This window comes from Piliocolobus tephrosceles, chromosome 15 (genome assembly GCF_002776525.5).
Source record: "Piliocolobus tephrosceles isolate RC106 chromosome 15, ASM277652v3, whole genome shotgun sequence".
Classification (NCBI taxonomy): Eukaryota; Metazoa; Chordata; class Mammalia; order Primates; family Cercopithecidae; genus Piliocolobus; species Piliocolobus tephrosceles.
In genome coordinates, this window is record NC_045448.1 from 106,099,130 (window position 1) to 106,120,207 (window position 21,078).

General features: G+C 49.8%; 1 protein-coding gene across 3 annotated transcripts in view; it reads right to left on the bottom strand.

Annotated features, from left to right (window-relative positions):
* Positions 1-1,727: 1,727 nt before the first annotated feature.
* The window catches only part of CNGA3 (cyclic nucleotide gated channel subunit alpha 3), a 53,121-nt gene continuing 33,770 nt past the window's right edge, over positions 1,728-21,078 (bottom strand). The window contains exons 3-8 of one of the 3 annotated variants that reach the window (XM_023211512.2): positions 20,850-21,015; positions 18,759-18,938; positions 15,649-15,702; positions 8,806-8,919; positions 7,618-7,724; positions 1,728-3,688 (exon numbers count right to left, since the gene is read on the bottom strand). In XM_023211512.2, coding sequence (XP_023067280.2) covers positions 2,277-3,688; positions 7,618-7,724; positions 8,806-8,919; positions 15,649-15,702; positions 18,759-18,938; positions 20,850-20,917 — 1,935 coding nt within the window. In that variant the 5' untranslated portion in view covers positions 20,918-21,015 and the 3' untranslated portion in view covers positions 1,728-2,276. The remainder of the gene's footprint in view (positions 3,689-7,617; positions 7,725-8,805; positions 8,920-15,648; positions 15,703-18,758; positions 18,939-20,849; positions 21,016-21,078) is intronic. The other 2 variants (XM_023211509.2, XM_023211511.2) reach the window with 2 other exon arrangements.

Here is a 21,078-nt window from a genome sequence, read left to right on the forward strand (position 1 = left end):
TCAGGAAAGTTATGTCATATATTTCTAATATAGTTAGATTCACTTGTCACAATCTGCTTTCCAGCCTTGTGTTGCTCACATTCGGGTTGATAATTTAAAATTCCACATATTACAGTTTATTCTTTGCGGTGTACCGTTCTGTGAGAGTGGACAACGCACAGTCATATACCCACCACCCCCAAACCATGCAAAACAGTTCCATCACAACTAAAAATTCCCCACCGTGATCTCTGCAATCAGCCTCTACACCTCCCGACAACCGCTGAGCTGTTTTCCATCATTATTGTTTGCCTTTTCCAGAATGTCATACAAATGGAATCTTTTTCCCTTGATCAATTGCTCATTCATTTTCATTCCTGAGTAGGATTTGATTATATGGTGATTGTATAGGTATACCACTGTTTTACTTTTTTATTTCTTTTCTTTTCTTCAGAGACAGGGTCTTGCTGTGTTGCCTAGGCTGTCCTCAAACTCTTGGACTCAAATGATTCTCCCTTCTCAGCCTCCTTAGTAGCTGGGATTATAGGCACACACCACCTCACCTGGCTGTTATCTATCGATTCACCTATTGAATGATATTATTAGTACTTCCAGATTTCTGTTAATAATGATTAAAGCTGCTACCAACATTTATAGACATGTTTTTATGTGCATGTAAGTTTCAAATTCTTTTAGGTAAATACCTAGGAGTGTGACTGCTGGATCACATGCTAAAGCATATGCCTAACTCTATAAAAACTACCAGATTGTCCTCCGAAGCGGCTGCACCATACTCCATGCCCACCAGCAATGAATGACAGTTCTTGTTGGTTTGTGTCCTTAATAGCACTTGGCATTGTCACTTTCTTGGAATGTGTGCCCTCCCCTACATCAGCACCTATTCTTTCTAGGGAAGCCATTGCCCTAGAAACATACTCTGGGACTGAAACTTCCCTTATGGCAAGAGCTGAAGCAAGAGTCATTCCTATTTCTAAATCCAGGTCTTTATTTTGCCTGTGGAAATATGAATGCAGGCATAACTAATAGTTAAGGCTTTTAAAATATATACATTTTGAGGAGGAAAAGAGGAGAGAGAGGAAGAAAGAAGTAAGAAGAAAGAAAAAAGGAAAGAAAGAAGACTCATCTTTGGGGAATTTGCAACATGTTACGTAAGGATGGAATATTGAGGTCAGAATTTGCAATCACAGAACTCAAAAATATAAATCTGTTATAAAATGTTAGTGAAATTATATTTACTGGGGTTTGTTTTTTTAAAAAAGCTAATTTCTGCAATCTGCGAGCTTTCGGCGAGCCAAAAGCTTTGCCCCGGGATGTGATACCAAGGGATCCCGAGGCTTCCTCTTCGTGGGTGAAGGGGCAGTTTGCAAAGATACATGCCTAATGGTCTCATCTTCTAGAACTCTTAGTTGTCAGCTTTTTTGGTTGAGGACATCATTCCAGCCTTCAGTCTAAAAGGCTCTCCCTGGACGTTGCTCTCCTCCTTGAGTTAGAATAGGTCACCCAGGGCCTGGACTCAAGAACGGAGGATAGGGGCTGTCTTTGAATCTCTTTGGCAAGTGAGAAGGAGGGGATGTCTCTTCTCCTGAGATGCTCTTTTCTGTAAAACAGACTCTGGTTTCACAGTGGTTGGATGGCAAGGTGTCTGGATTTGCCTCACAGATCGGAAGCGACCTCAAATGGGGCAGCCTCTTTCCATCTACAGAACTTCTACTTGCCATAGCACTCCCAAAGGCCAGGGTTTCTAGGGCCCCAAAGAGCACACGAGGTGATACCAGATTCAGAAATATGCCTCAAACTGTCTTGGGTAAGTCTGAATTTGAGTCACTACGTTGTACCTTCAGCTTTCTGTTATATACCCATTATCAGGTGGTGGTGGAGTAAAGTTGGGGAGGAGAAAGGTGACTAAATAATCTTTCATTTATAAGAAAATTAGATTAAAAAGCCTAAAAACGCCTTGCAGATTCCATAAAAAAGTAATGAGAGTCCTGTGTGCACACTTTTATATACTTGGACCGGGGATACTTTGCACTTTGCAAAGCCCTGCCTGGTGCAGTGTTTCATGTGGACCTCACAGTCAAACCTGGCACTTCACTGGGACTGAGACAAAAGTCCCATTTTCTAGGTGAAGAAACAGGCTCTCTTGGGCAGCCACACAGCTTTTAAAGGGTGAATAGAGCTGGAATTAAACCCTGACCAAGTTCCATGCCACACAGCTGCGGCCACATAGCGTTACCCTGACAGTCGACCCTGTGAAGCAGGAGACAGATGCTGCATTTTCACTGTTGTTTGTCCTCTGTTTTTGTAGTATCCCCGGGAACTTCCCCATCAGCCAGGGGGTTGTCCGCACCACCCTTCACCTGGCTCTCCAGTTGGCTGAGACGCTGCTTCATCTTCATCTGGGTGGCGTTGTACTCAGCCAGGAGGCGTGCAAACCTGGTCTGCAGGGTGTCCAGGGAGGACCCTAGCTGCTCCACCTTCTCCTCAAGGTCCTTGGGGTCCGCCCCTGCCCTGGCCAGCTCCTCATCAATCAGGTTGTCCTTCATCAGGATCTGCCGTCCTTTCTCCTCCAGGGCCTTCTTGGCTTCGGGGTACTCGGTGAGGGCCTCCATGAGATCGTCCTTGGAGAGGCAAAACAGGTCTGAGTAGCCGATACTGCGGATGTTGGCCGTCCTGCGGTTCCCTGATTTGCTCCCCTTGATGTTCAGGATGCTGATCTCCCCGAAGTAGCTGCCATCACTGAGGACCACGAACTGGGTGACCCCATCATCGGCCACCACGGCCAGCTTGCCCTCGTTGATAATGTACATCTCCTTCCCAATGTCTCCCTTCTTGCAGATATAGTCCCCAGGGCTGAACACGGTGGGCCGCAGCTTGAGCACCAGCTCCACCAGCAGCCCCGCTTCACAGTCCTGGAAGATGCGAACCTTCCTCAGCGTGTCCAGGTGCACGTTGATGGCGATCTCGGCCTTCAGCTTGTCTGGGAGGCTCTTGAGCACCTCCTTCTCATCCACTGTCTTCTTGTTGGCCCACAGGTAGTCAAACCACCGGATAACCCGCGTCTCCAAGTCCTTGGTCACCTTGCGGAACTGCATGTACTGCTTGATGGAGTCAATCTTGGCCTGAAACTCTGCCCGCGAGGCGTTCATATTCGAGATCATGGAGCCCACATTGCCCACAATGGTGGCAAAAATCAGAACGCCCACCAAGAAGTCTACGACCACAAAGAGATACTCCTCGTCTTTCACGGGGGGCGGGGTCTCACCGATGGTGGTAAGGGTCAAGGTGGACCAGTAGAGGCTGTAAATGTACTTCCTGGAGAGGCGCCCATGCTCTGGGATTGAGATGTTTGGGTAGACCCAGGAGTCTGTCCCAAAACCGATGAACTTGGAAATAGCGAAGTAGATGCAGGCATTCCAGTGGATGATGATGAGAATGTACAAGACCAAGTTCCCAATCCTGAACATATTGGGGTAGTTGGTCCTCGTCTCTGTGCGGTCAAAGAATTCAAAGAGCCGGGAAAACTTCAGTAGGCGGTTGAACCTCAGTTCTGGGTAGTTCATGCCCATCTTTAAGTAAGCCAGGTCGGTGGGGACCAGGGATAACACATCCAGCTTGAACTGCGTGGTTGTCTTGTAATGCTGCCACAGCCTGTTGGTATCACTGACCATTAAGCCTTGCTCAAGAAAACCTAAAGAAGAAGATGGAGGTCACTCGGGCATCACAGAGGCTGACTTTTTTTGACCATAGTACAAAGAAACATCTTTTACCTCATGGCTACAGAATATGCAGTGATACATATATAATAGAAATGATTTCAAAACCAACACTTCCCATGACTACAGGAAATGCACTCTGATATTTTCTAATCTATGAGGTTCTATCTCTTCTATTGAATTTTTTTAAAACACAGGTCGATTGAATAAATTTAAATATAAATTAGGTATTAGATGATAACGAGGAATGATTATTAAATTTTAAAAGATAAATGGAAATTATATACATATTTTTAAAAAGGATCCTTTAAAATTAGAGATACATGTTGTAAATCAAAAAGTGATGGTGGGCCAGGTGCCGTGGCTCATGCCTATAATCCCAGTACTTTGAGAGGCTGAGGTGGGCGGATCACCTGAGGTCAGAGGTTCGAGACCAGCCTGGGCAATATGGTGAAACCCTGCCTCTTCTAAAAATAAAAAAATTAGCCAGATGTAGTGGCACACCCCTGTAATCCCAGCTACTCGGGAAGCTGAGGCACGAGAACCACTTGAACCCAGGAGGCAGAGGGTGCAGTGAGCCAAGATCGCACCACTGCACTCCAGCCTGGGCAACAGAGTGAGACACTGACTCTTAAAAAAAAAAAAAAGTGATGGAGGCGATCTCAATTGATTTAGAGGTTTATTTTACCAAGGTTGAAAGTACACCTATGAGAAAGAAACGCAAGTCACAGTAGGATCTGTGGCCTGTGCTTTTTCCAAAGAGGATTTTGAGGATGTCAATACTTAAAAGGGACACAGCAGGCAGCAGGCAGGACAGGAAAGAAAGAAAAGAATGGGTGGGTAGGCAATGAAGCCAGTAGTTACATTCTTGTGAAGCTTTGATTAGCACTCAGTGAATCTACATGTGAAAAGAGGGGAGTGGAGGAAAAGCACATTATGCAAACTACATTTTACATAAGATAAAGTAAGCATGTGAAATTACAGCTATCTGTTTGGGAAGAAAAGGAAGGCAGCTTTTGCATGACTCAGTTCCCAAGCGTAACTCTTCCCTTTGGCACAGTGAGTTTGACTTCCTGAGATACTCTATTTTCTATTCAAAACGCTAAAGTGCTTACTGCCTGGGGTTTGCTTACACCAGCCAAGAAAAGAGTGGATGCAACAAAAAAGCAGAAACAAAAACAGGAAAATGAAACAAGAAAAGGGTGGATGAAACAAAAAAGCAGAAACAAAAACAGGAAAATGAAACAAGAAAAGGGTGGATGAAACAAGAAAAGGAACAGACGAAACAAGATGGGCAGAATGTTGGTAACAGCTGGAGCTGGGTGAGGGTACATGGGGATTCATAACAGTATTCTCTCTGCTTTTGCGTACGTTTGAACATATTAATAATAAAAATTTAAAAAACACAGGCCATGGCCTCCCAAACTGATTTCACCAGTCAGCAGTGGGGCACAACCTGCCTTTTGAAAACATCTCGCAGGAACACAGCTGTCCTTGGTTGCACGTGACTGTTACCCAAGAGGCTTTAAAAATTTATGAAGTTCGGGACCCACCCCCAAAGAATCTGACTGGTCTGGAGATGGGCTGGACACCTAGAGCCAGGGGCATTATGATGGGTGAAATCAATTAAGGAGGCCATGACCCGCATTCTTTTTTGTTTTTTACATTTTCAAACATGCACAAAAGTAGAGAGAATGATAGAATTAGTCCTTTTGAAGTTGTGGTGGGCATCAGTATTTCCCCGAGGGCTGTGTGAAATGCAGAGTGCCAGCCTGCAACCTAGAGTTGGCTCCTGGAAGTTGGGGGCAAGTCCAGCAAGTGCCACGTGATGCTAGTGCTGCGGGTCCAGGCCACTGAGGCTAGACTGGGGTAGGACGTCCCACTCTGCTCAAACTGAAAATCTAGTGTGCTGTCACAACGAAGAACACCCTGCTTCCCAGCCCCCAGTTCTTCTTAGCATTATTTGTTACACATGAGTTACTGAGGGCCTTGATCATATGTAGCCTCCTGTGCCTCCAGCCTCTTCCCCACTTCTTTAAGATGTCTTCTCACAATTCTAATGATGTTTTCCTTGGAGTGTGATTCCTGTGCCTCCGTCTCTCCCAGCTTCTTGCTGAATCTTGAGTTGCTGAATCTTGACTTTGGGTAGTATCCCAAATTCCTGGGATACTACCCAAGCACAAGAAGGCGTAGGGTTAATGTCTGAGTCAGGGTGTCTCATCCCACTGAAGCTGGGCTGAGACCAGGGAACATCAGCCCAGTGGGCCACTTACAGAGCTCGTGTGTCTATGGAGTTTAACATGACTGCAGTAGGGGAGCAGATGGCCAGGGCTGGCTAGGTCACCCATGCAAGCCTGAGCCTGTGTATCTGAGGTCTTCTAAGTTATGATGCTAGGCACCAGTGTGGAAGCAAATGGTGGACCAGTCTGGCATGGCTGGGCAGTGACTGTGGACTTTGGACAAGTCACTTGGTGTCTCTGACACTGGTTTCTAAATCAGCAAGATGGGAAGGTAATCGTGCCTGTGCTTCTTGTCCCATGCAGTGGTTCTAATGAAGAAGCCAGACGCACTTGAAATATTTTGTACATAGAGCCACACAGAGGTTGGCTATTGTGATCTGCTGGTGTTTGCACCAACAGCTATGGCATAGCATTATTTTATTTATTTATTTTTTTTTGAGACAAGGTCTTGCTCTGTAACCTGAGGCCATGACTCCCTTTAGTCTTGACCTCCTGGGCTCAAGCAATCCTCTCACCTCAGCCTCCTGAGGCACACACCAACAGGCCCAGCTAATTTTTGCTTTTTGTAGAGACAAGGTCTTGCTATGTTGCCCTGGCTAGTCTGGAACTCCTGGCCTCAAAGGACCCTTCTGTCTTGGCCTCTCAAAGTGCTGGGATTACAGGTGCCTGCACCCATGACTGGCCTGGCAGTTTTTAGTTCAAAAATCCTGGAAACAGGGCCTCTACCAGCTTAGGCAGTGTCTTGGTGCAGATTAGAAAAAGATGTCCCAAGGGCACACAGTTCAGCACCTAAGAAATGTGAGGCGGTGAGGATCCTTTCCCATCTCCAACCAGAGATGATTTGAAGGAAGTTCTCACTCACCAGGGCCCTATTTCAGGTTTTCATTCTCCACATGTTAAAACTCCTCTGAAAGCCACGGAGTAACATGTCCTGGATCCTCTGACTGTCTGAGAAGAGAAACTCCAAGATTGCCTGAGCTCTCATTCCTGCTCACCCCAGTGTCGATAGTGAGAGCTGGAGGGGTCCTTCAAGATTGCAGTTCTGCCTGCTTATTTCTTTTCTTTTCTTTTTTTTTTGACAGAGTGTTGCTGTGTCACCCAGGTTGGAGTGCAGTGGCATGATCTCCACTCACTGCAACCTCTACCTCCCGGAATTCAAGTGATTCTCCTGCCTCAGCCTCTCAAGTAGCTGAGATTACAGGCACATGCCAGCAGGCCCAGCTAATTTTTGTATTTTTAGTAGAGATGGGGTTTCACCATGTTGGCCAGGCTGGTCTTGAACTCCTGACCTCCAGTAATCTGCCCACCTTGGCCTCCCAAAGTCCTGGGATTACAGACGTGAGCCACTGCGCCTGGCCCAGCCTGCTTGTTTCAGAGGTGACAAAAAGAAGGCTCAGAGAGACAGCCTGACTTGCTCAAGGTTACACAGCTTGTTGGAAGGGCAGAGCCCATAGCTTAGGTGTCCTGGCCCCTGCTCAGAGTCCTGTCCAAGGGTTCCGTGTAGAGGGGCTTGAGGCCGCACCACCTACCCTCACGGTCGCAGGTCCCCGGACCTGCCTGGCCTCTCATGGTCAAAGATCGGCAATGTCCCATCCACTGTGCTGGGTCTCCCGGAACATCCTGTGGGCGCCACGGTCCCCTCCCCAGGCCTGGGGCACACTCACCCGTCCGAGCTCGCACAAGCACATCCAAGGCATACAGGACATCTGCCGAGTAGTCCAGGAGCAGCCACAGCATCAGGTACTCGGACTGCAGCTCATCGAAGCAGGCCCTAAAGATGCCAAGCGGGAGACGGATGGCTGTGTGTGTTTCTGGAGCACGGGTCACCCATGTGTGGGCACTGGCTCCGTGCTGAAGACGCTGGATCATGTCATCTGGGAATGGCCCTGCCTGCGGTGTCACCACCTCAGCATAATCACCCCAGTTTCAGATAAGGCAACACTGTCTCTGAGAAGCTTTTCTGTCCCACAGTCACAGAACTCCTGAGAAGAGCTAGGACTGACCCCAAGGAGTGGCCCCATTGCCTCTCAGCAGAGATCTACAAGATCCCAGGAGGTACTGTTTTCCAGGCCTCACTGGCAGAATCAGGTAAAGGGGCTAAGGACCTGCCCTTTCTGGGGTCAAATTTCTACAAAAAAATAAGAGAATTTCTGAGAGATTAACAATGGAACAGGCAGTAAATATTTTCTACCTTCTCCATCTTTCTGCTGTTTCCCACACAGGCAGCACCCCCAGCTCTTCTCCTAGCCTCACGGGCACAGCAGCCCGCCCCTGCCGCCCCACTGCAGCTTGCTCAGCACCCCAAAGCCTCCTGCCATATATATATACAGAGCCGGGGGTGGTGGCTCATGTATGTAGTCACAGCTACTCAGGAGGCTGACGCAGGAGGTGGACGCTTTAACCCAGGAGGTGGAGGTTGCAGTTAGCTGAGATTGCGCCACTGAACTCCAGCCTGGGTGACAGAGTAAGACTCTGTCTCAAAAAAAAAAAAAAAAGGAGCAGCTTGTCCCTGCCTCCCTACCCTGCAGCACATTCAGAACCACCCACTTATCCCTCCAAAGAGAAGCAACCACCCCTGCATCCTCCTCGTACAACTCACTTGAGGGGACCCCACAGTGCCGGAACTCTGACTGTCCACCTTAAGCTCAGTTCTCCACCCATGCTTCAGAGCACCCTGATGGTCCTCTTGGGGAACCTTCTATTTTTAAAGGGAGAAACTGAGGCACAAGAACTAAGTGGTGGCCGTGAGGGGTCCAGGCCTCAGGCCTCCCGAGTGAGAGTTGGAGCTCTGCCTCCTTGGCCTGGTGCCTGGTTCCCTCCTTTCCGCTGCATCTCCCACCCCTGCTGCTCACCTGCAAATAAGCAGACACCAGTTATAGAAGACAGGCAGGGCGATGGCCGTCAGCCAGCGGTAGTACAGGTTGCTGGAGGGGTCCACCACGATTGCATCCTTCTTCGTCTTCCTCCTGGTAACCCACACACACACAAACAGCAGACTGTTTCAAGACTGTAGCTTTGGAGGGTTTTAGAGACCTGGATTCCCTTAGAGACCCTACGGCCATTTTAGGCTGAAGCCCAAGATGTGGCTTTCCACAACAGGGTCCTCTTAGTTATCAAGGGAGTCACATGGAGTGTCCCTGTAGGGGAAGACAGGCCGGGAAGTAGGGCAGACTCCAGAGGTCCTTTTCTCCCAGTTCAGTCCCAGGAAGTCACAGTTGACTATAAGGTTATGGTGATGACATTCCCACATGGCCATGGCAACATCCACACCCTTCAGGATGCTGAGAATGAAAATGCAGCATGGCAATGTCACAGAGGTCTGCTGAAGTCTGGGGAACTTCCAGAAAATGCTGATTCCCAGGGCCCACTCACCTCTTCCAGGGCTGGGCCTGGAAATGTGCATTTAAGCATTGCCTGGATAGTTCTGAGGCAGCTCCTCTCTGGATAGAGTTGGGGAGCCCCACAGTATTCCCTGGAGAACCCTCTCCACCTCCCTCACTGTGTGTGGACGTTGTAAAGGCTTATTTCCAAGCGCTTGCATCGCGCCTCTCCATCAAAAGCCTGGGAATAACCTGTTATGTGGGCCCGCACTTAATGAAAAACATAGCTTAGAGGGCTTAGCTTTTATTCTTAGAATTTCCCGCAGATTCAAGTTTACAGGCTGTACTGGAGACTTCCTTTTCGTTGGGTCCATGTGTCCCCTCTGCCATCCCATGTGACCCACGCTGGCCTAGACTTGCAGAGTGCTCCTGTGGCCCATCGGAGACCCCAGGGACTTCCTGCCTTCACCGGGATACTGTGGTGCGAGGTCACTCACCGACAGGGCTTTGGGACGTTTCCAACAGCTCTCATCACCACTGCATCTGGGTGAAAGTTTGTGAACATTGTATCTTCCAGTGCCCCAGAGAAACCCTCAGCCTACCCTGACTGTGTGGCCCACTTGTGAGGGCAAACGAAAGGCTTCGAGTGGGGGGGTCACATGAGCAGGCTCACAGGGACAGCCCCCGGCTGCCCATCTGAGGCTGCAGACAAGCAACTCTCTTTACTTGTAAGCCGCCTTGAGTTCTCAGAGCTCGGAGAGGATTCTTTCTGCAAGATGGGGGCTTCACATGGTCTCAAGAGGCATGGTCTGCAGCCTGGGACCGACTTTTCCTCAGCTCCAAGCACCCCCTCCCCTCCAGGGCCGACGCTAAGGCCCCCTGAGAGCGTTGCTCCAAGACACACAGCCCTGGAGCCCTGCAGGGAGGGGTCAGGCCTGCTGGGACCATGGCACCCGGTCCTTAGAGGCAGCTTCCTTCAGTACTTCCTCTTCTTGTTTTAGGTGGTTTTTCTCTCTTCTTTTTTTCTCTTCTTTCTTTTCTGCCTTGTTGCTGGATGACGCCGAGGAACAGTGAGCAGTCTTCATATATCAACGACATTACTAAGTGGAAAGGGCAGGCTGCAGAGTGACGGAGACATGGCGCGGCGTGCGGCATAGTGGAGAGGGGCACAGCGTGCGGCGTCGTGGTGAGAGGGCGTGGCGTGCGGCGTCGTGAGAGGGGGCGTGGCGTGCTGCGTCGTGGAGAGGGGGCGTGGCTTGCAGCATAGTGGAGAAAGGGCGTGGCGTGCGGCGCAGTGGAGAGAGGGCGTGGCGTGCGGCGCCGTGGAGAGGGGGCGCGGGGGGCGGCGGCGTGGGGAGGGGGGTGTGGCGGGCGGCGCAGTGGAGAAGGGTGTGGCGTGCGGCGCCGTGGAGAGAGGGCGTGGCAAGTGGGTACTTCCAGCGCGTTGGGACGGAATGGGGTTATTGATTTGCTATTATTATTCCTGAAGCATGAGGTAAACCACCCCATTGAGCATACACTGAGAAATTAATGGCTCCGTCTAATGTTCTACAATTTCTGATCTGTTTTCGTGAGCTCCTGGGAAGTCACAAACAGCCAGAGACTGGAGACGTTTTGAGGTAGTAGGACAGAGACCCAAACCCACACACTGAGGTTGGGAAAGTTCCTCGGAGTTTTGGAAATCCCACTCCAGGCTGTCTGTTCTGAATGGAAGGGTGTGGCCTGTCCGTTGTTCTTGAAACCTGTCTCTGCATCAAATGAAAACCTGGGCCTTAATGAGAAAGCCAGTGAGCAATAAGGGAACCAAAATTCGAAGAGGCGGGTCTGTGACGCGTGTAGTGGCAAACACGTGTCGTCGCAGGCTCCCAAATGTGGCCGGGCTCAGACACCCCTTCAGACTTGGTTGGCTGCGGGGTGGTTCCGGCAGTGTCCGCAGGACCGTCCTGTGAGCGCAGGGTTTTTTCCAACATATGACTTTACACTGCTCCCTCTTCTCTACTGGGTGTCTTTTAAGGGCTAGGAACTCTTATAAAGTTATGTAATGAATACATGTAACATTTCTTCAAGGCAGACAGTGATGCCCCATTGAACAGTTGAGGAAACAAAGGTTGTGGAAGGGACAAGCCCTGGAGTACCCTTTGGGCCCCTCTGATTTCTCTCTTCCACACGCTGAAGGCAGGCATGGGCTGAGAGATAAATTCTGCTAATTAAACACTCATTGAAAAAGATCCATCCACAATTACCTAACACTACCTATGGAAATAATCGAGGCTGTGTGCAACGCATGTGGAAAAATAATCACTGCCATTATTCATGACAGTCAAAAAGGGAGAGCCACCGAATCACACGACCGTACAGCTCATCCTCCACGGTGAATTCTATGTGGCCATTTAAAACGCTGTTTCAGAAGACATGGGAAAACAGCTCTAAGTTAAAAAGCAGACTACAAAAGAGTTTACCATAATAGCTGGATCAGTTTTCTATTTCTGCCGGAACAAATTACTGCAAAGCGACGCAACATAAATGTCTTATCTTGCAGATCTGTAGGTCAGAAGTCTGCTGTGGATCTCACCAGACTAAAATCAAGGTGTTGACAGGGCTGCCATTCCTGTCAAGGAAAGTTACCCCTCCTCTGTCTTCCAGGGTGATGTGAACCCTGGTCTCTTTTCAGCCACTGGAGTCAGAGGCTCTAGCGGGGCTCTGATTCCTGCTCATTTGGATCTTGAACAGAATCCAGCCTCTTGCGATTGCGGGGCTGAGGTCCCTGTTTCCCTGCTGGCTGCACCTTTGGAGGCTGTGGCTTCCTTAGCGCCGGTCCCTTTCCTCCATCTTCAAAGCCAGCAGCGATGGGTCGAGTCCCCCTCACACTGTGACTCTCTTCTTCTTCCATTTCCTTTTTCCGGCCCACTCTTCTGCTTTTAAGGACTCAGGTGATTACATTGGGCCCACCCTGATAATCCAGGATAACCTACCTGTGTTAGTCTGTTCTCATGCTGCTAATAAAGACATACCCCAGAGTGGGTAATTTATAAAGGAAAGAGGTTTGGACTCACAGTTCCACATGGCTGGGGAGGCCTCGCAATCATAGCAGAAGGCAGATGAGGAGCAAAGTCACATCTTTTGTGGTGGCAGGCAAAGAGTCTGTGCAGGGGAACCCCCCTTTATAAAACCATCAGATCTCGTGAGACTTATTCACAGCATGGGGAAGACCCGCCCCCACGATTCAATTACCTCCCGCCAGATCTGTCCCACCACACATCGGAATTAGAGGAGCTACAATTCAAGATGAGATTTGGGTGGGGACACAGCCGAGTCAAATCGTTACCTATCTCAAGGACTTTGAATTTAATCACATTTACAAAGTCCCCTTTGCCATGTAAGGTAACCCGTTTACAGGTTCTAAGGATTAGGATGGTAGACATCTTTTGAGGGAGATTGTTCTGCCTATCACACAAGCCAGTATTTATTGAGCACTTACTATGTACCAGGCACTGTTCTGAGCACTTTACACAGAGTAACACATTTAGTCTTCACTCCCACCCTGTAATAAGACACTATTACAATCCTCATTTTATAAGCCAGGAAACAGACACACAGAGAAGTTAGGTAACCGGCTTATATGGTTTGAATCTGTGTTCCTGTCATGGTAGTGGATGTCTCATGGTTTAGCACCAATCCCTTGGTGCTTTGTTTGAGATAGTGAGTGAGTTCTCCTGAGATCTGGTTGTTTAAAGCACCTACCCCACCTTCCTTCTGCTCCTGCTGTGTGAGACTCCTTGCTCCCGCTTTGCCTTGGCCATGATTGAAAGCTTCCTGAGGCCTCCCCAGAAGCAGAAGCTGCTGTGCTTCCTGTACAGCTTGCAGTACCTCAAGCCAATTAAACCAGTTTTCTGATAAATTACCGAGTCTCAGGCATTTCTTTATAGCAATGTGAGAATGGACTAATACACTTGTCCAAGGTCACAAAGCTCTGAGGCAACTGAGTTGGGAAACAGATGCTCTTAACAAGTATATGTATATATAAAACATATTGTATCAATCTCTTTATTCAATACATATGCTTAGGAAGAAGTTGGAAGTGTATTTGTCAACATGTTAATTGGGGCTGTCTCTGAGAGTGGAATTCCACGGTTAGCGTGAAGTGCGATTTTTGTGTGTGTACGCCCCTGTGTGCTTTTCTTGCTTTACAAGTTTTCAGCAAGAGTATTTCAATAAAGTGAATTAGAATAAAAGGTGATTAAAATCATTACATGAAAAGAGCAAGGAAAGTTACCCCTGCTCTGGCCTCCAGGGTGATGTGAACCCCGGTCTCTCTTCAGCCACTGGAGTCTTAACGTCAAGTCACCAGCAGACGGTGCTGCCCTCAAGCTTATTGGGTGAGCTTTGCCCTGCAGTTTAACCAGACCAGACTCAGCTTGCTTTGTGCAAGATTTGTGGCCCTGGATTACGGGCCTTCGCCTGTCCTCTGGCTACCAAACTGCCGAGGGCCTAGGAAAGACCCGGCACCATCGGCTGCATCCCCAAATCCACCCCGCACTGCCCCAAAAGAACCCTACACAGAGCTGCAAAATGCTGCTGGTTTTGGCTGGGAACAGTTTGATGGGGGAGGGAAAAATTATTCAGGACAAACGAGACCATATGAAAATGACAGAAATGGAGTGGAAGAGTCAGGGAAGGTGTTCATAAATAATTTTTGTGTATGCCAGTTGTCCTCATTTTGGGACAGTTCCCAGTTTTGTCCCTTGGTCCTTGGCTTCGAAGTAGACCCGTGAAGTGAGCCCATTTATTGAAAGATTGAAGAGCTGGGTGCAGCCCATGCTATCCACCCACATCCTTGCCCACACCCCAGCCCCAGGACAAAGATGTCTAGAAACCCCCAGGACCTCTGTCCATGGTTTCAGTATCTGGAGCCTCTCCCTGCCTGAAAGACTGGGCTGCAAGGGTGTTTAGTGTCAGGTTTGGCTTTAAGTCTAACACATATCACTATAGCTATTGCTTTGTAGATAAAATCTTCTCATTTTTCATTATGGATGGCATTTGGGTCTCTGGATTTGATGTCCAAATTTATGCAAACAAAAGACATGCTTCCTTCATGGAGAAAATAGAAAAAAGTTCTATCTGAGGAACAAAGAGAGAAATAACAAGAAAAACCCTTGACACATTTCTCTGTCAGTTGGAAGTCAAGAAATCAGCATTTCTCACTGATACTGATATTTTTTCCCTAATCTCCAAGTAAGACTCCCCCTCCGCAATAGTGCCACTCTGTCCCTAATCTGCCACCTTAGTATCTGGCGACGGAGAAAGGAATTACAGTAGGTCACCCTTTCAAGAGGCTATTCTCTGGACATACTTAAATTGCCTTTTTCCACTGCTCTGATTACCCCCCCAAAAATTGGCCCAAATTGGCCTTAAAACAAGGGCATTTCAGGCCAGGCACAGTGGCTCACGCCTGTAATCCCAGTACTTTGGGAGGCTGAGGTGGGCGGATCACGAGGTCAGGAAATCAAGACCATCCTGGCTAACGTGGTGAAACCCCATCTCTACTAAAAATACAAAACAACTAGCTGGGCACGGTGGCTGGGCACCTGTAGTCCCAGTTACTCGGGAGACTGAGGCAGGAGAATGGCGTGAACCCGGGAGGCGGAGCTTGCAGTGAGCTGAGATCATGCCACTGCACTCCAGCCTGGGCAACAGAGTGAGACTCTGTCTCAAAAACAGAAAACAAAAAATGAAAAACAAAACAACAACAACAAAAACAAGGACATTTCACTGGTACTCAAGAGCCTGAGGCTGTAGAATAAGAAAATGCCTTTTCAAATACAAAAAACTAGCCGGGCGAGGTGGCAGGCGCCTGTAGTCCCAGCTACTCGGGAGGCTGAGGCAGGAGAATGGCGTAAACCCGGGAGGCGGAGCTTGCAGTGAGCTGAGATCCGGCCACTGTACTCCAGCCTGGGCGACAGAGCCAGACTCTGTCTCAAAAAAAAAAAAAAAGAAAAAAGAAAATGCCTTTTCATCATTAAGGAGAATCTCCACTGCTCTGTCAAGGAGCTCCGGTTCTGCACCCTCAGATATATCGTGGTACAGAGTGCTACAGCTTAAAGCATTTATCGGATCCAATTCCTTTGCTTTATAGATGAGAAAAATGAGAGCCAAAGAGATCAGACAACTTCCCCAAGAAGTCACACAGATCTCATCCCTCCCCCACTTCTGTCCTCAGGGATGGAGTTCCAACGAAAGGAACAGGATTCTAAAATATTCTACTGGTGTTCTGGGAGTGGGGAGCTGGAGCACTAAGGAGAGAGGCCAAGCTGGGGCTTCTATGGGGTGGAGGGCACCGGGCTTGGGGAGGGCTCCGCAGGGCGTGTGGGTACTTACTCCTCTTCCGTGTTGTTGCTGCTGTTAGTGTTGCGTTTGGCCAGGGGCCAGGCGCTGCGGGGAGGTAGAGAGAACATCAAGGGTCTGAACTTGGTTTCCATTCCTTGGGGCCATTTCCCCAGGGGATTACCATGCCCCCCCCCCCGCCCCCCACCCCCCACCCCATCCCACTGCTTCCAGCCTTTGCACTCACAGCTTGAGGAATACGGGGTGGTATTGTCAAGGCCAAAATGCTTTGTGATTGGTTAGCTCAGATAAAAGGCTTGGGGGAAGGGAGGGTAAACATGGCTAAACTGAGGCTTCTGAAGAAATGAAGATTCAGCCATTTGACTCCTTCCAGCTTCCCTGCCTCAAATTCCACTCAGTTTCCTTCCATTCCACCCTGGATGGGGCCACATGCCGGGCACTAAGAGGGGCACAGAAATGGAGCCCACGTGGCCTCTGCCCTCAGCGCTTCCCTGCCTCCTGGGTGGAGGAGGTCTTTTACCTTCTGCCCCAGGATGGACGCAGCGGCAACAGCGACTTGCTCCCTCAGCTGCAAAGGCCTCTTCCAATTAGCAGGACGAGTAACTGAGCACAGGCAGGATTGTCGCTGTTTTCAGCTTATCCTCCTCCCGTCCTCTCCTACCTCCCCAAATCTTACAACTCCAGGGCCTGACACCCCTGGTCTATGTGAGAATCTGGTTGAAGGTAGGGGCTGGTTTTGCACAAACTGGATATTTATTTAAAGTTGAATTTTGCAGTACTTCATGATGTTCTATAGCAAAAGGTATTATCTCTGACCACCAGAACCCATTTTCAACATGGCTGGGTTAAAAAAGCCAGGCGGTCTCGCGGGGCACTGCAGACTCCTCATAGGCGACCACGAGAACTGGAGCTTGAGGCAGGTGACACCCCCACTGACTCCCGGGACGCCTCTTCCATGATGCTGGATGTCCAGCCACATAAATGCCATTTTGATGACCTTAGCTCCTCCTGCCCAAACCTCCCTCTCCCCGTCTAAGATATGGCCGTTACCGCTTATTTCTGGATTGGTTCTGCTCATCTGAAAATCTCCCAGGAACTGGGACCGCCGTGGGGGTGGGGGGGGGGGGAGGTTCAGCTCTGGGGGGGGGGGGGGGGTGCAGTAGCTGTGTTCACCACGCCTCTGTGCCCGTAACCCCACAAAGCCAAGCCCACACAGGAGAACTAGGACCTGTCTCTGAATACACTTGGCTTTGCCGTGGAGACTTTGCCTCCAGAAAAATTCAAAATCCTCACCCCAGGAAGCCTTGCCGGTTGACTGACACTATCCGCACCGTCGCGTCCATCTGCCTGTGCTGACCCTGCCCGCGAGTGATCCAACAAGTGCCTGTGAGGTGGGTGGGGCCTGCCCCGGATGTGGTCCTAGCTCAACGCTCCATTCGTCTGGTCCCATCCGGAAACGGACAGAGAGTCTAACATTCATCTCTAAGGATGTGGGAAGGTAATTTGGTCAATTTAAATAAGGAAGGCTTTGCTTGCCCAAAAGGAATTAGACCGGTCTGGCTGGCTGGCTTGCTGAGAAAGCTCTGTTTCCCCCTCCCTCTTCCTCTTTCTCCACTTTGTCCTCTTTCTTATCTGTCTGTCTCCTTGTCTTTCTGTCTATGGTGTCCCCCGAGGGTACTGGATGCCCAGTCCTGGGGACCTGGGACCTCCCTGCACTTGTCTGGGCCAGTGCCCAGGCCTTCCCCAGCCTCCTTCCCACAGCCCAGGAAACCCAAGGGTTTGCAGTCCAAGCTCGTGTGAAAACTGCCCTTCCCGTCTCAGGCAGGGATTCTCACACCTTTCCCTGGGTCTCCTAAAGCAGTCACTGGTGAGACGTGGCCTTGAACTCTCACATTCCGTCTTAAAAATGCCCTTGCTCTTTGCCGTCCCCGCATCATCTATGACATACAAGTTCCCACTGCCACTCCCCACACAAATGTGGAATGAAAATGGATGTTCCAGAAAGATCCATTGGGTTTCCCCCTGAGACTTAATCACCTTCACAGCCCAGAGACCCTCATATGCCCATTTGAGAAGCTCCAAACCTGAACCCATCTTCTCCTCATTGACAAACAAACAGATAGCTTTTTCTCTAGCAAATTATATAGGGACTATTCTGCAATCATCATGCTTATTTGATCCCCTTTTCCCACCCCCTAGAAAATAGGTTCTGGGTGAGAATCCACCTGTTTGGGAGGCTGAGGGGAGGTCAACTTCCCCTCCATGTCTTACCTCTCCTCCGTTCCAGGACAGACCAGTGTCCTAAAGAGACCCTCTACTGTTCAGTGACAATTGATCCAACCTGTGCTGACCCAGGGGTCTCTCTGCAGACCACCTGCTGGGGAGACTTCTCACGAACAAGTCAGGAGGGGAGGCAGCAGCCCTGTGTCTCTGTGTAAGGGGTACCAGTCAGGTTTATCTCCCAGTGAGGGTGGGGGCGATGCACGACGGTGCGCAGAGGCCCCAGTTATGCAGATTTTCCCTCCAGAAAGCAAACACCCTCCTCACCTCACTCTGCTCCCACCATTGTCCCCTTCCCCACCTGGTATTTCTCACCCTGATCTGGGACACAGATGGCTCCCCTTGAAAATTCTGACCAACCTGTAGACTCTCGTCCCAGAAAAGTGCATGCGTGCCTACACATAAAATTGTGGACACCATTTAGACACCCCCCAAAGCTCCTGCTCTAAAAGACCCCGCTTTTGAGCAAGATGGGTCCTAGTGAGTCTAGGATGCGAGTCCTTTGGTGAAGAGAGATGGGTAAGGCCAGCATCCCCCCATGAGTTTCTGTGAACACGATTTCCAAGGGACCCTAATGGGGGTTCTGTGTAGGATGAGGTGAGTGGTCAAATGAGGTGAGTGGTCAAATGAGGCTGGGGGCTCTGGTTCAAGGGTTTTCTCCTCCTGCAAGGCCTCCTGGACTCCGCAGAGGCTGTTAGAGCATGTAATGCTCCCCTAAGGGCAAACACTTTCTTCAAGGAACAGCTCATGGGAACGACATTTAGGCCACCTGTGCTGCATCCAAACAGGATGGAGCAAAGCAGAGGCTTCCTTCCTGGCCTCAGCAGGCGCAGGAGACCCCCTTCTTCTTTTCCATTCCTTACCTTCTCCCTCTGTCTGCTGGCTCCTGGCTGCCCACATTTGCCTGGGCGTTGCTTTCTTGGCTGGACACCTCCTTAAGCTCAGCTCCACGGAAACGATCAGGAAAACAGTCCGGTCCCTGGTCCTCGTCGTGCACGTGCCTGACAGCCCACCTGCGCAGCAAGAAGACGAGGCGCGAGAGCCTGGAAGGCGACACAGGCACTGAGCCAGAGGGAGAGGGAAAGCCCCCCACACCTCCAACCCCCAGTCTTTCCCTCTCTCTTTTTCTCCCTCTCTCTCTCTCTGTCTCGAGGGGTGGGGCAGAAGCAGTGATGACCAGCAGGGCGTGGGTGCTGGGGGCCCTGTGGTCTACGTTTGCATCTCCGTCCCATGGGGACCGTTTATCCCCTTCTCCCTCCACCCTGCAGTCAGGGGCAGGCTTCCCCGGAAAGGGACACTCCATTACCATTTGTCCTTGTAGCACTTGGACTCTGCCTAAGGCATGATCCTTCAAACGGGGGATTAGCGCACTCCTTTTGCCCAGTGGAGAGCTCTTTGTAATAACTGCCAAGCACAGGAAAAGTAAAGCAAGGCAGGTTTCAAACGATGACAACATTGAGAGCGAGGTTATTTATTTATTTATTTAGAAGTGCCTGAGATCTGATAGAGCAAGGCTTAAAGGAACAGGCATCCAGGCACAACCTGGAGTCTTCTCCAAGCTTTTATCTTATTGGTGTGTTCTTGTACGAGGTTCCTTTGCAACTTGCCCTGGGCCCTCTCCCGGAGCTGGCCCTGCCTGGAGCTTGCAGTAACAACACCTGCGACCGTAGTACCAGTCCCCAGAGCTCATCTGAGTCGCACGGGCCTGAGAAGTGCCTTCCCTCCACCCTGCCTGCTGCTGCTGGTGTCCTGCCAGAGGGGAACAGCGGGGAACAGGCCCGGAGACTCCATTCTGTTTCTCGGCTTCTGGTTTCCCTGATTTGGCATCTGCAGTGCCCTCGCCTGGACGGGGTGTCCCCAGCCAGAGTCAGTACTGAACAACCTGGAACTAAGGCACGAATTGTCACATACCTTGACCCTAATCACACACTTACGACCTTAGCCTAAGGGAATACATTGACTAAGAAAATACCCCAGTAGGCAGATGCTTACAGCTGCTGCCGCAGACATATTTGGAGGTATCTGCCCCGCCCAGTCTCTCTGCTGCAGACAATTCCTGAATCCACACCCTTCCTCTGCCGAGAGGGTGGAACAAAGGTCATACTCCCTCCTCCAGCCTCAGACAGTGGGACTAGGACAGACAAGTGATGCACAGAGAGCCACTCAGGCCTCTGAACTGAGAGACACTTGAAGACGGGGTTGGGTGTTTCAACTCATGGTCACATGGCAAAGGCTCTTTTCAGCCTTGTGCCGGATGATATGGGAACAGAAAGAGCCAGAACGGAGGGGACATGCAGCAAGAAGCACAAAGACCATGAAATTCCATGAGAAAATGGGAGGGGGAAGGTGGCTACCTCCTCAGGTCCCCTTCTGCGAGCCCCATGGGCTCTGTTTCCCCGAGATAGCTTGTGTTGCTAGCTTACAACACACCCTGTGTCAGCCCTGCATAGCTGACTTAAAGGTGTTCTCTTTTTCCCTTTATGAACAAAGAACCTTAAGACAGCTCTTTATTAGTAAAATGCGAACACTGAACATCACTTACATGCCCAGTTACAATGGACTAGTCAAATAAACAACGGTGGAGCAGTATCCTTCATAATGAAAAGCATGAAGAATAAATAGATACATGAATTTCTTTTGCGATAATCTGAAGTAAAAAGTATAGAACATATGACCATGTAGAACTCTGGCGTTGGAAACAACCACCTGGTGGAAGGAAATAATGAGCCTGGTGTTTGCTGGGCACCTGCCATGAGTCGGTGCTTGGCTCTGAAGCAGCTTTCAAGCCACCTGTGGGATACGCACTGTTAGATGCATTTTTAGAGGAGACTTGAAAAGGCGAAATGACTTCCTCAGGATGGGGCAGCTGTTGAAGCTGGAGTACGGATGTTATCAGAGGGAGGCAGAGCTTGGAGTCTTACTAATCTTGCAAACAAATGCTTTTGGAAGGACACCTGCCCTGGGGTCCAGAGGAGCACTCGGGAGACCCTGCCAGCGCTATTTCAGACCTCATCGGCATCATCCTCAGCACACCACTGCGTCCACCGAACCAAAGCTCTCCCACGGCTGGCTGCTCTTACCACCTTCTCTGGTTGGCTTTTTCTCTGAAATCTTCCAAACCTGAGCAAGTACCTCAATGTCAGTTTTCATTAAGCAAGTTCAGATAAGGGCGGTTTTCCTTAG